The sequence below is a fragment of the Eretmochelys imbricata genome, chromosome 1 (genome assembly GCF_965152235.1).
Source record: "Eretmochelys imbricata isolate rEreImb1 chromosome 1, rEreImb1.hap1, whole genome shotgun sequence".
Classification (NCBI taxonomy): Eukaryota; Metazoa; Chordata; order Testudines; family Cheloniidae; genus Eretmochelys; species Eretmochelys imbricata.
Genome location: NC_135572.1, coordinates 320,645,910 through 320,660,555, shown reverse-complemented (window position 1 = coordinate 320,660,555; position 14,646 = coordinate 320,645,910). Strand labels below are relative to the sequence as shown.

Below are 14,646 nucleotides of genomic sequence, written 5' to 3'. Positions count from 1 at the left end.
GACCTGTAGGGAAAGGGAAAAGATCAACATTAAAAAAACCTTTTAGTTAGAAATAGTAGTAATGTGTATTACAGTAGCACCCAGAGGCCCGAGCTGAGATCAGGTCATTGTTCTAGGTGCTACAAAACTCCTAAAGCTAAGAGATGTTAACCTAAATAGCCCAGACAGACAAAGCATGGAAGGGGCAGTGAAGGCATAGAGGGGTAAATTGCCTTGCCTGGTGTTACGCTACAGGTTAGTGACAGCTGGGACTAGAACCTGGGTTTCCTAATGGTATGTCTACACTTAAAATGCTGCTGTGGAGCTGCTGTAACGCGTCAGTGTAGATGCTACCCGTGCTGACAAGGGCTTCTCCCCTTGGCGTAGGTCATCTGCTTCCTCGAGAGGCAGTAGCTAAGTCAACGGAAGAATTCTTCCATTGAGCTAGTGCTGATCTATGCTGAGCGTTAGGTTGGCATAGCTACCCCTCTCAGGTATGTGGATTTTTCACACTTCTGAGATGTAGCTATACCAAAGCGATAGCTATAAATTCCTAATGTAGACCAGGCTTAAGTCTTTGCCTTATGCCTTACCTATTGGCCTACAGTGCCTTTTTGACTAGCTAATGGTCTACTTCCTCATTCCCATCTTACTTTAAAGTTATATTCATGCACAGAGGTTTTATTTGTGCCTGCTGCTCCATTAAAGTAACAAGGATGGGTTGATGTTATTCTAATAAAGTTCATTTAGTAACTGAAGATATGGGTAAAGCATTTCTGTTATTACCATGCAAGTGTATGGCATTAACTTTCTCTCATACTTTCTGGACTGAACTAGAAAAAAATAGACAAAAATAAAGGGAGGAGGGTGAAAAGTTTAGGAAAGAACATATTTTGGACTCGTCCATCTAATTTTTGTATTCTGTGCAACTTCTATCCATAGGATTATATGGAATTGAGCTATTAAAATTTTGTAGCTCATGTGTCTAACAGTTTATTAAAACCTTTTGGGAAAGGACCATATCTACACTCTTTACAGCAGTGAAAACATTGGCAGTTAATCAGTTTTTAAAATATATTTTACCGAGCATGCTTTTAAACCATGTTATCAAGAGTTTCTGATCTGAAATTGAAAACGCATTGAGCAAATGCAATTGGCAGTATTCCTGGATTACATTTTTTTTCTGTTGCACTTATCCATCTTGCTGAATTAGATGTAATGGGCAAATATTTTGTAGATATTAAATTTTAGAGGAGCATAATATTAGATGTACTCAAATTTGAGCATGCTGGAGCCGTGAAATTAACAAGAAAGCCAGGCAGCTAGAGCCCAGCTGTCCCCTAAGCAGGAAGGCAAGAAGCTTAGGTTGCTGCTGCCCACTCCTGACAGGGAGATGAGAAGCCCTGGTGGCTGTCTCCAACTCTCGGAGATGAGAGCCCAGGGGGCAGCTTGGCTCCTGGAGGAGAGCTGTGTGAAGAGCTCTCAGGCCCCCACACTGCCCCTCTTGAGTCAGTAGAAGCACTCCTGGTGTGGACGCGCACCACGGACAGAAGGAGGGTAGTGTGGACATCAGCCACCTCAGTAATTACTGTTGTGTAGACATGCCCTTAGGGATTGCTTTTCTGTTCTTCTAGAATATTTGTCTATGCAGGGTTGGATGCTTCAAAAACATGTAGATATTTGAAAATATTCTTCAAAGCTTAGAATCCTTTTCCAATAGCCCCTTTTATGCTAGATTGTCACAGTCCGTATTTGTTGACTCTATAAGGAAGTGAGGAATAAGGCCTCCTTTACTAGTCCCTGTTCGGATTGTGGCTGAGGAAGTTAAGAAGCTTGTGGTGACTGCTTGTCTGATACTCCTCTCCCCACAAGAAGGGGGTGAGGAGGAGCAGCCTTGGCTCCCCACTTAAATTATTGGCCAAAGTAGTTGGTCAGTCACATGGGTTGAATAAGCTTTTCCATGAAAAGGGATGAAGTAACTTACTTCCTCCTCTGAGTAAGAGACAAATTGTGACCCTAAGTCATCATTAGTTTTCTGGTCTGCTCTGAGATGCAGCTATTCACCACTCTTTATTCAGGGTAGATTATAAAGCTATAGTCGAGCCCTTGGTGTTTTGTCCTCTATTTAACTGCGGGTGGGGAGGGGGGTTAGCCTTGACATCTATTATGTTATATGAATAAAGGCATATGAAAGACCCCTATTGTGCACCAACTAAAAATAATTTTCTGTCCTAATGCAGAAACTAATTTCACGATGTTTGGACAGTGTCTACAATGTTACTTAAATTCATGTGCAGAGATCTTCATAAACTGACAAATTTCTTAATCTGAGTCCTTGCATGCAAGTGAAAAATCAGTGAGAAAGTATGAGAAGAAAAGTATACATCAGTAAGATACAGTATTTTAAATTTTCTCTTGACCTATCAATACCGAGGAAGTCAGCATGTGTAAGGTTTTTGTGATAGTGTTGATTTTAATGTTAGAAAAGTGTAAATCAGATTAACTTTAATTTTATCTCTGCCATTCTATCTACAACTGTTTGTTATCCCACTGAAACAAAACAAACTGTCCAAGCAAGACTACCACAATTACTGTCCAAGGAAAAGCAAGCGCTATTGACAACCTTTTTTGTGTAGTATATTTAACTCTATTAAATAGATTGAGTCCCTGTTTCGTTTTATAGGTATACATATGAACAGCCTCAATTTTTAAACAAACTTTAAAAGCTGCTGTTGTGAGTATGAAGGTATAATAAAAATGCAAAGCATCTGTGAACCTTCAACCAGCTATTTTTAAAATCTATTCATTTACAAAGTTTTAATGAGTTTACAAATCCTTGCCATGCAAATATCAGAAACAAAACAATCATTACAACAATTAGCTTTTGTTTAATGAGGAATATAGTCATCAGATCTTTCTGTTTAACGGGGTGTTACTGCGTTACAGATTGAGCATCGTTGCAACACCTGTTTGTTGATTCTCATGGTTTGATCAAACTGAGTGAAATCTCTGTACACATATAACAGACCAGACTTGTCTAGCAAATGTTACTATTTAAAAAAAAAAAAAAAAAAAAAATCGGCAGGAGTGCCGTTTTTCGTTTTTGTTTGTTTTTTTTTAATGTACTTGAAATATTGAATAAAATGTAACCAGATATCTAAATATCCATCTGTCTCCCCCCCCCTTCTCTTGCTGGGTACATAATGGTGTGTTAACTTTTCCATAAACACAACCTCCCTTATTTTTTTTTTTTAAACCATTCCTCTATGGTTGAGCTATTTTTCTTTTTCCAGTAAGAGGCTACCAGTAGCCAAGCAGCTATTAGAAGATGAGAGATTAATTCTTCATTTTCTCTTTTGTCACCATTTTCATTAGGAAGCCCTAAGAGGATTACCAAAGGATTATTTGGTAATAAATATCCAACACTTCATGATATTTATTTATGGATAGGGGTCTACCAAATTTTCAGCCATGAAAATTGTGTCATGGACTGTGAAATATGGTCTTCCCCGTGATATCTGATCTCCAGCCACCCAGCTCTGAAGGCCGTGCCACTTGCCTGCAGCAGGGAGAGAAGTAAGGGTGACGATACCGTGACCCCTTAAAAGGGTCGGGGCCCCTAACTTGAGAAATGCTGAAGAGAAATGACATGTTTTTCGTGGGTTGGTCATGCATAAATAGCAAATTTTATGGATGTGTAACACACTTTCAAAATTTGCCATTTATGCCATGACCAACCTCTGAAAACTGTGATTTCTTTGCAATTTAAGTGGTCCTACTTAGGGACTGAATCCCAGTACTTTCTAATGACTGGACATGTTGACCATATATGTATAAATATCTCCCCTTTCATCACAGTTTCTACATTAATCACCATTCAGTCAATATTCATTTTTGAACCTGAGCGGTGTGAAATAGTACCTTAAAGACATTTTCTTTTTTTGTGTTACAGACTGAGGTTGTCTTGTCCTCTTTTCCAGATCAAACACCATTTCTCTGTGGTAATTTTTTTCTAAACTGGTCCTTCTCCTAGCTGTCATATATGAACTTTTTTTTGGTTGGGAAAGATGTCTGCAAAGATTGATAGAAATTAGTTATGTGTTTTGCTTTCTATTGACCAGATGTCATTAAAGTTCACTTTCTTGAAAACCTGTTTTATACAGAAAGTTAGAATGCCTGACTTAAAAGTACTGGTACCAGGGGAGAGCAGACCAGTTAAAGTTAGTTTTGATCTCTAAATAAGTTAGTTTCTTTACTGTGTAGCTGGCCAACCGTGTGTATTCCATGGCTTCTCCAATTTTTGAAGTTCTCTGATTTGCGATGTGGATTAAGATCAGGATTATTTGCAAGGAGTGTCATTGGCAAGGGAAAATAATTTCTTACCTCTAATTCTAGTCCAAACCTGTAGAGTAACCTTTGCTAAAGAATGTGTATACATTTCTGGAAGGTGTGGTTTTTTCATTAAGCCAGGGAGCCTAGCGATGTCTACACTGCTGCAATTTTCTTGTTCAATAAAGACCCAGTGTTGGCTGGGTTAAAGCGTCCCCAGTCCATTACTGCTTTGCGCTGGCCGGCTCGATAGTACTGTAGATTATTTGGGACAGGTAGTCCACCCTGTTTAATGTAACTGTATAAAGTATCTTACTCTTCGGTCTGTTCTTATTCCATATAAATTCTAACATCCTGTAAAAGAAAAAGAGTACTTGTGGCACCTTAGAGACTAACAAATTTATTTGAGCATAAGCTTTCGTGAGCTATAGCTCACTTCATCGGATGCATTCAGTGGAAACTACAGTGGGGAGATTTGTATACATAGAGAACATGAAACAATGGGTATTACCATACACACTGTAACGAGAGTGATCACTTAAGGTGAGCTATTACGAGCTGGGGGGGGAACCTTTTGTAGTGATGATCAAGGTGGACCATTTCCAGCAGTTGACAAGAACGTCTGAGGAACAGTGGGGGGTGGGGGGGTGAGGGGATAAACCTGGGGAAATAGTTTTACTTTGTGTAATGACCCATCCACTCCCAGTCTCTATTCAAGCCTAAGTTAATTGTATCCAGTTTGCAAATTAATTCCAGTTCAGCATTCTCTCGTTGGAGTCTATTTTTGAAGTTTTTTTTGTTGAAGAATTGCCACTTTTAGGTCTGTAATCGAGTGACCAGAAAGATTGAAGTGTTCTCCAACTGGTTTTTGAATGTGTTAATTCTTGACGTCTGATTTTGTGTCCATTTATTCTTTTATGTAGAGACTGTCCAGTTTGACCAATGTACATGGCAGAGGGGCATTGCTGGCACATGATGGCATATATTACATTGGTAGATGTGCAGGTGAACGAGCCTCTGGTAGTGTGGCTGATGTGATTAGGCCTATGATGGTGTCCCCCTGAATAGATATGTGGACACAGTTGGCAACGGGCTTTGTTGCAAGGATAGGTTCCTGGGTTAGTGGTTGTGGTGTGTGGTTGCTGGTGAGTATTTGCTTCAGATTGCGGGGCTGCCTGTAAGCAAGGACTGGCCTGTCTTCCAAGATCTGTGAGAGTGAGGGATCATCCTTGAGGATAGGTTGTAGATCCTTGATGATGTGTTGGAGGGGTTTTAGTTGGGGGCTGAAGGTGATGGCTAGTGGCGTTCTGTTGTTGTCTTTGTTGGGCCTGTCCTGTAGTAGGTGACTTCTGGGTACTCTTCTGGCTCTGTCAGTCTGTTTGTTCACTTCAGCAGGTGGGTATTGTAGTTATAAGAATGCTTGATAGAGCATTTTTCCTGAGGAAACTACAGTCCATCGGTGATCTTCCTGAAAACACCATCCTGGCCGCTATGGATGTAGAAACCCTCTACACCAACGTTCCACACAAATATTTTATAGCATTTGTTGTCCATTTGTACCTACATGTTTTCTGGAGGTGTGACTTTTCAGAGTCTGGCAAATTTGTTTTAAATCCAGATGCTTTCCCAAAGTCCTGGACTTTGTTAGAGACTAATTTTAGGGAAATATTTGGTTTAAATAAAATTATTACATCTGCATAGAGTGTTATTTTATTATGTGCTCCTGCAGGTTTCATTCGTGCAGTGAATTCCTTGTTTCTTATCCGCTGAGCAAAAGACTCGATGGCCAGTGCAAAAATTACAGGTGGAGACTAAGCAATTTTTTAATTCAATGGGAGATTTAACCCCATTACTTGCACAGCTGCTCTTCTGCTGGTGTAAAGAGCAGTTATACATTTAAGGAACTGGGGGTCCTTTACAGGACAGGACTTGAAACAGAAAGTTGTTCGAGGAGCGTCCCTGTGGGGCTCCACTTCAGGTGAATATGCATCCCTGCACCTTTGGGTTTGTCTACACTACTGCTTAAGTTGATGCAACTTATGTTGCTCAGGGGTGTAAAAAAACCACCCAGCACATCCCTCGGCCCATGCCGCTTCCCGAAGCCCCCATTGGCCTGGAGCAGCAAACCACTGCCAGTGGGAGCTGCAATCAGCCAAACCTGCGGATGCGGAAGGTAAAGAAACCGGCCTGTCCCGCTAGGGACTTACCCTGATGGGCTGTGTGCCAAAGGTTGCTGATCCCTGCCCTAGCCCCACCACTCCGCCACAGGGCAGAAGCCCCAAGCTTTGCTCCCAGTCTATTAGGTGGAAAATGTGGGGGTGGAGGGGACTCCACAAGCCGCACTTTTACTGTAAAAGAGCCAAATATGGCTCACAAGCCGTGGTTTGTCCACTCCTGGTCTGTTTTAAAATGCAGAACACAGCTATTACTGATCATCCCAATTAAAGCATACTTCATACTGTTTTCTTTGTAATGTTAACATAATTACTGTTCAATTGGTCATTCCTGGTGACTCCCAGGAAATCGGGTTAGTCTTTAGGTTACTCCTCTAGTATCAGAGTTCTTTTGTTCAGTTTCACTTCTGCCATTGCCAGTATGGTCTCTAGAGTCGTATGTTTTTTCTTTTCCTAATTCCCTTTTCCTGGGTTTTACTATTTGCCAAGGGTTTTTCAGTGGCTTATCTGTAGTTACAACCTCTGGAGAAAGAAAAGGAGGACTTGTGGCACCCTAGAGACTAACCCATTTCTTTGAGCATGAGCTTTCGTGAGCTACAGGTGCCACAAGTCCTCCTTTTCTTTTTGCGAATACAGCCTAACACGGCTGTTACTCTGATACCTCTGGAGAGTCGTCTTGTACATTTGAGATTTGGATTTCTATCCCAAGCATCTTGAATGTACTTTCTCCTTGTTTAAAGTCTTATAATACTGATTTTTGAAAGCTAAGTGGGAATCACCTTTTGCAGTGGATATCTGCCCTGCTAAGTGCTGCTGTAATTTTCCCAGTGCTGTTTTTTTTCTTTTTTAAAGTTAGGGCAGAGAGATCATGGCCCTTGAGTTTGAACTCTGAATGCTCTAACTTCTTTTCATAATTAAATTTTTCTGCTGATAATTGCAACATTTCAGCATTAGGTCTCTGGGTTTATTATTTATTATGAGGCCTGTGGGGGGAAGGGCAGGAAGGGAGGCGTAGTGCCCTGTGTGCTTTCTCCACCTTTACCTCTTACAGACAGCTCAGCTGTAATGACTCCACAATTAACCTTTTTACTTACCAGATTGGGTTTCCTCCTTCAGCATTTTCAGGCAGTTCCTTAATTCTGATGATCCTTCTCACTCTGTTTTCTGTGTAATCCACTATAAGCAGAATAACTCTCTGCTCTAGCTCTGCCCTCTGTGTATGTCTACGCTGCATTTAGACATCCGTGGCTAGCCCACACCAGCTGGATTGGGCTTAGGGGCTCTTTAATTGCAGCTTAGACTTTTGGCCTTGGGCTGCAGCCCAAGGTCTTGGACCCTGCAACCTTGCAGGGTCCTAGAGCCCAGGCTCCAGCCTGAGCCCAGAAGTCTACTCAGCACTTAAACAGCCCCTTAGTCTGAGTCAGCTGGCACAGGCCAGCCATGTGTGGGTATCTAATCGCGCTGTAGACCTACTCTCACTTGCTTCTCTTAGGCCAGTCTCTAGCATAGTGCTCACTATTCCAAGTCCGTAACTTCCTTCTTGACTGCAAGAAGCTTGGTTGTGATACCATCTCTGATGGAATTCTACTCTGAGGTCATCTCCAGAATGTCTGCTTCGGAAGCAATTTGATTTTTTTTCAGCCCTCGCATTTCTGCCTGATTTGGCTGCCATGTGTCCCACCACACTGCCAGAAACAGTCTTCTGAGTGAGGTATCTTTACATTTTCGGATTTTCTTAGAGAATCCATCCTCTGCAACTTTGATCTGTTTTTTGCGGGTGGAGCTTAGTAGGTTTCGGGAATTGATGGAGGCAAGTTGCTCTGCTATTACTTCAGAGAGCCATTTTATTCTGGTCTCTTTTCATAACCAGCCATTTTAGCCAATCGATTGACTGATTGTTTTTAGGAAAGGTGTTAGCTAGTCAATGGATTTGAGAGAGACCGAGAAATGTAGTATTGGTTTAATGTTCACATCCTATATCAAGAACTGTAAACTTGCATCTTCTCTGGATGATCTAATAGAGCTTTATCTCTAGTTAACTGTAAGGTTATTGACAACTCTTTTTTTAAAAACATCTTTAGAGGTAGTTTATAATATATTCTAATATACTGTCATATGCAGATATTAATATATCCTGAAAATAATAGAATTGCAGGGAAATGTGTCCCAGTTTTTAATTTAGTTTTGGTGATTCAGTAAGACTTTCAGGATAATGGATTTTGAGGAACATACGAGGAGTATTTTGTTAATTGGTTGAGGGCTCATTATAAATTGAACATATAACTAATTTCACTTGGAAGGGTGGATCAATAATTATCCTTTTTAGTCTGTCGTAAATATCTACAAACAAAATTTCATCTGAGCTTAAAACACCTTATGCTGCCTTGACCTTTCCATCGCAAGTTATTTTAATATTAATATAGCTGTTTAAAATTGAAACATTTAAAGTAAAATTTAAAGTAGCTTATTAAAACAATTTTTGATTTGTTTACACAGATTTAAATGATCTGAACGCTAATCATATTAAGGTTATTTTGAAAAGTGCTGATCGAATTTCTGTTTTATGTATATCTATTTCAATTTACCAAGCACCCATCTAGCACTCTAGGCACTACCCATTTTATAAAAAGTTCTTTCTGCCAATGAAACTTCCAACCCACCACAAATGAAATTCTCCTTTCATCCTCGTACCCTATTTATGTTGTTCCCTTATGGAAAGCTTGTGGTTGTATAGGCCTTGTAGTGTGTCCTAAAAGGTCAGTACATCTGGGATCTGACGGACAAAGTTGTGGGGTGAAGGGAGGCAGGGAGAAGTAACATCCAGAGTTGCAGGTCCTTCATTGAGACTACTCTACCTCTAGCCCCAGGAAAAGTTTTCCCTAATGATATTGTACACTAGGTAACACTCATGAAGAACAAGGTCAGGTGTTGCATCTTGATAATTTTGACTTTGTCCAGTAGTTGGTTTGTTGTTTTTAACTTTGGCCAGTAGTTGGTTTGTTGTTTTCCTAGAAAAGAAATTCATTACAGATACAAAGGACATCTTAAACTGGGGGGCTGCCAGTTTAAGTGTACCAGAAGGAGTTAATCTCTGAGGTAAACTAAGTTCCTTAATAATTCTAAGGACATTTATCCTGATGTAATAAAAATATTCGTTGATTATCCAGAGAAAATCCACTACTGGAAATGGTAACTGGTGATTCAATTGGCAAATTAAGCAAGATTTCTCCCCAGTTAGGCTGGATGTAATTATAGCAATTGTTGGAAGGTAGTACAAACATGAACTTTGAGTTAAAAACAAAATTCGTGGGCACATAATTCAATGATTGGGCCAAAATTCAAACAATTTGAGATTTCTAGATGATTAAACAATAACCTTTTGTTTTTACAGACCTCCCAGATGTCAATGATAAACAAAGCCAAGCTGTAAATAATCTCCTGGAAGCCATTTATCCTAGAGTGGACAAACAAGAATATGTAATTAAGCTAGAACCTATAGAAACAAATCAGAATGCTGTGTTTCAGTATGTTTCAAGGACTGACCATCCAGAAGAGAATATTGAGATTAGCAGTAGTCCTGATCAAGATCCATTACAAATACAGGAACCTACCACTGAGCAGCCCAAAACTGTTTCAACTCCCGATACAGAAACTTTAGAGTCGCCAGCTGCTGATGCTGTAATAAATGTAATGCCTGCTCCTGACGAACAACCTCCAGCATTAAATCCTGAATTGGACTCTTCTGATAATTCTGATTTTGGCCACCAGTTGATTTGTTGTCTGTGTAGAAAAGAATTTCATTCCAGACGAAGTGTACGTCGGCACATTAGAAAAGTACACAAAAAAAAGATGGAAGAACTAAAGAAGTACATAGAAACGAAAAAGAAACCAAATCAGCGCTCCACAAAAGGACGAAATAAGAATGTGCTTGTAACATTAGGTAGAAGTTGTCCTGTATGTTATAAATCATTTGCTACAAAAGCCAATGTAAGGAGGCATTTTGATGAAGTTCATAGGGGGTTAAGGAGGGATTCCATTACTCCTGATATAGCTACAAAGCCTGGGCAACCTTTGTTCTTGGATACAGTTTCTGCTAAAAAATCTTTTAAGACCCGAAAACAAAAGTCTTCGTCAAAGGCTGAATACAATTTAACTGCATGCAAATGCCTTCTGTGCAAGAGAAAATATAGTTCACAAATAATGCTTAAAAGGCACATGCAAATTGTTCACAAGATAACGCTTTCCGGAAAGAACTCTAAAAGAGAGAAAGGACCCAATAATACTGCCAACGGCACGGAAATAAAAGTAAAAGTTGAACCAGCAGATTCTGTAGAATCTTCAACCCCTTCCATAACCCTTTCTCCACAGAATGAATTAAAGGGAACAAGTCATTCAAATGAGAAAAAGAACACACCGGCAGCACAGAAAAATAAAGTTAAACGAGACCTTGAAACCCCTAAATCAACCAATCCATCTGCTGCAGGTGGCCAGCAAAAAACAAGGAAGCCAAAACTTTCAGCTGGCTTTGACTTCAAGCAGCTTTACTGTAAACTGTGTAAACGTCAATTTACTTCTAAACAGAACTTGACAAAACACATTGAGTTGCACACAGATGGAAATAACATTTATGTTAAATTCTACAGGTGTCCTCTCTGCACTTACGAAACACGTCGCAAACGTGATGTGATAAGGCATATAACTGTAGTTCATAAAAAGTCATCACGTTACCTTGGTAAAATAACTGCAAGTTTAGAAATCAGAGCAATAAAAAAGCCTATTGATTTTGTTCTAAATAAGGTGGCAAAAAGAGGCCCTCAGAGGGATGAAGCAAGACAGATTGGTTCAAAACAGGATGTCACCTGTAACTCACCGAGTAAAAAGTTTGAAGGAGCTGATGTTGGCATAGAAGTAAAAGTCACAAAAAACTTTTCTCTTCACAGATGCAATAAATGTGGAAAGGCATTTGCCAAAAAGACCTTTCTAGAACATCATAAGAAAACTCACAAGGCAAATGCATCTCATTCACCAGAAGAAAACAAAACCAAAGGCAGAAGTACAAGATCAAAAGCTCTTGTCTGGTGAGAAACAACTAGTGTTTTGCCTTTATTTAAAAACAAACAAAACAAAAACACGCTCCCCCCCGCCCCCAATTTTATTATTTTGTTGCCTGAACAGATACTTTTCAATAGACTTGATGGTGTGGGAGATACAAAAGTAATGTGGCTATCTCATTTGCCTCTTCAGTAAAACGTTTTCAGTGGCTTGGAGACAAGTCAATTTCTAAATTTTTTTCTTCAGGAAGTTGCAACCTAATACAGTTAGGCTGTACAGTTCTTCTAAACTGTTTTAATATTATAAAAATCAATTTTATATTGGCTTATGTTTACAGTAGACATTTTACAATTAGTTTTGCACTTGTTTGGTACTTGTTCACATGGTTTGTCCTGCTAATGTACACATTTGTAGGATAGTTACAAAAATATTATGGGACATTTATAGCTGATGTAAAAGTTAATTACAGCAGAGTAAATAAATCTCTACATCTAACTTGGAATGATCAGCCAGCAGTAAACTGTATTATTTTTCTTTTAACTTACTCTATTAAGTTTCCTTCACCTTCCCAACATCTTGGTATAATCCTAAAAACATCTCTTTGCATGAGTAAGAGTTTCCAGGATAGGGCCTTAAATTTGGATGTTTTTTTTTTTTATCGTGATGACTTACTGTTTTTCTGAAGTCCTGCTTCAAAGAAAAAATGGTGACACAGAGGTAGTCTTCTAATAAAATATTGTATCTTAGTTAAATGGAAATAACCTACAGATGGCCATTTTAGATTTCAGAATCATTATAGTTTTTACCTGAAGGCTTTTTGGATATTGCAGAGATTTGTAATAAAAACAGGCATGCCGGGCGGGGGGGTGGAGAGGAGTAGTCTTTAAATTATTACTTTGGAACTCTCTCCTTATAACAAATACCTGTTAAGTGAAAATAAGGCTAAATACATATGCCTTGTTCTGTACCTGCTATTGACCTCAACTCAGAAGTGCTCTCTTCCCGAAGGCAACTCTGTCTTGGTTCACCTTCTGCAGTGGATTACCAGTCAGGCATACGTAGGTGGGTTTTCAGTGGTTTAGTAACCACTTTCTGCTAAAGAAAATGCAACTTAATAATGAGCTGGGTTCTCTTAAAATTACAGTAATCTTGTCTGAGGAAGAGAGCGTTTTTAAATTTTTTGTTTGTGGTAAATTTTAGGTACCACCTTGTGTTTAAAAATGATTTCACTGTTGTATAATTAGAAAACAAGTTGTATTGGTAAACTCAAAATATTAATTTATTCCCATTTCTCCTCAGATAACTTCAAGTGATGTACGGAAAGTTTGGAGTTCATTTGAGTGGAAAGACTTTAATTTGGTGTTAGAACCACTAATATCTTGAAAATGGTACCATAAGAAAAATGAGGAAATACTTTCATAAACTATTGTTTGCTTACTAAATTAATACCTATTCTCATGGCTTGTTATATGACAGTGCCTCATTCCAACACTGTCAGGTAACTGTTGACTTGCAATGCACAACATGCATCTATAGACTAGTTAACTACCCTTGTCTCTATGCAGTTCAGCAAAGTTATCAATAGAAAGTGAACTTTTTGTGCTTCAAAAATAAAAAAACTCTTTACAAAAAGCATTTTGGAGAAGAAAACTTATTTTCATTTAGGAAATCAACTTGAGAGGTCACCACAGATACTGGCCTTAGTACTGCTAATGCTGATGAACCAATTCTGTGACTTATGTGGTATTCTACTTGGCTGGCAAACCTTTGCTTTGTTATGTACTGTTTTAAATTTATTACAAATGAATGTATAAGAGCAAACACCATATTAGTGTATATTGGCTGAATTGTTCTAATTTTTAGAAATTGTCATAACTTCAGTTTGTTCAGTTTGACTAATTTCCCAACTTTGGGGTGTACTGAATTTCACTGTACTAAAGTTGCTGCAGAGATATTGCCAATACTTTATTTTTCCATGCATGGTTCACAGCACAGCATTTCATTTGTAAACATTTAGGAAGTTTACAGAAACACCCACATTCCCTATTCCATATTCTTTAATTTTGTGTTTAAATTTTATACACAAGCACTTTAATGATAGTTGCAGTTAATTTTTCAGTTATTGTTTTAAAAAAACACACTAATGTTAATATGAAGGTAGTGAATATTTTCTGATGTTTTATAGACACAGACAATCCATGCACAACCACTTCTTATAATGCTAGTTTTATTTCTTTAAATATTAATAAAAGGGAAGATAGTGTGAGAGAAACTCAAAATATTTTTTTCTCGCAAGATCTTAAATGACCACTTTAGGTAGCACTTGACTTTATTGTAGGATTTGCAAAATGCTTACTGATCCTTTTGTCTATTTTATTTTATAATCAAGATTTTAGCAAAACAGTAGCACACCTGCCATTATGAAAATCTTGGCAGGCTTCTGTGCATCAATGTTTTTTTACTTTTTAGAAGATACTTTGTTTAGTGATTTGTGTCAAATTGCCACAATTTGAAAGGTACTGTACATCAGAAGAAATACCATGTTTTTATATAGGTTCACTCTCTTGCTTAGGGAGGTGCCTTGTCATATATACTTTTTGTATTAAAAAAAATCTAAAAATGTTGATCACAAGGTCATGAATTAAAAAAAAAATGCTTTTATGGATAAAAAATGTTTGGCCTTTTTAGTGCTTTGCACTAAAAAAAAATACACTGTGAATGGGAACTGGACTGTAACTGTTGCTGGAAATGTTCTATATTGAATGTACATGCTCTTGTTTGGATAAATGTACTGTATTTGGAAATAAATCAGACTGGAAGTTACTTTAACAAAGTGTGCTTAGACAAAAGGTGTATTCTAGTGAAACTGGAATGCTTTTCTTCAAACAAATTCAGTTACTACCAGCAGCTACACTTCAACATCTGCATTTCTATAAACTTTATTTCTCTATCATTGGGTCTGGTTTGTTGTATTATTCCACTGGAATTAAAAATACTTTTTGCCTTATGAGAAACTTAGCAGTTGGAGTGAACCCTTTTCTTCTACACTTATAATGATCTCCATTATGTAATTAAGAAATCATTGTCTAATCTTAGTTTTTACAAGTGACAA

The 14,646-nt window shown here is 38.4% G+C and overlaps 1 protein-coding gene across 3 annotated transcripts in view; it reads left to right on the top strand.

The window, feature by feature from the left end:
• The window catches only part of ZNF800 (zinc finger protein 800), a 30,592-nt gene extending 16,235 nt beyond the window's left edge, over positions 1 to 14,357 (top strand). For 2 of the 3 annotated variants that reach the window (XM_077834578.1, XM_077834575.1), the window contains exon 5: positions 9,874 to 11,564. In XM_077834578.1, coding sequence (XP_077690704.1) covers positions 9,874 to 11,564 — 1,691 coding nt within the window. Of the gene's footprint in view, positions 1 to 9,873; positions 11,565 to 12,833 lie in introns of those variants that run through there. The other variant, XM_077834579.1, reaches the window with a different exon arrangement.
• Positions 14,358 to 14,646: the final 289 nt, after the last annotated feature.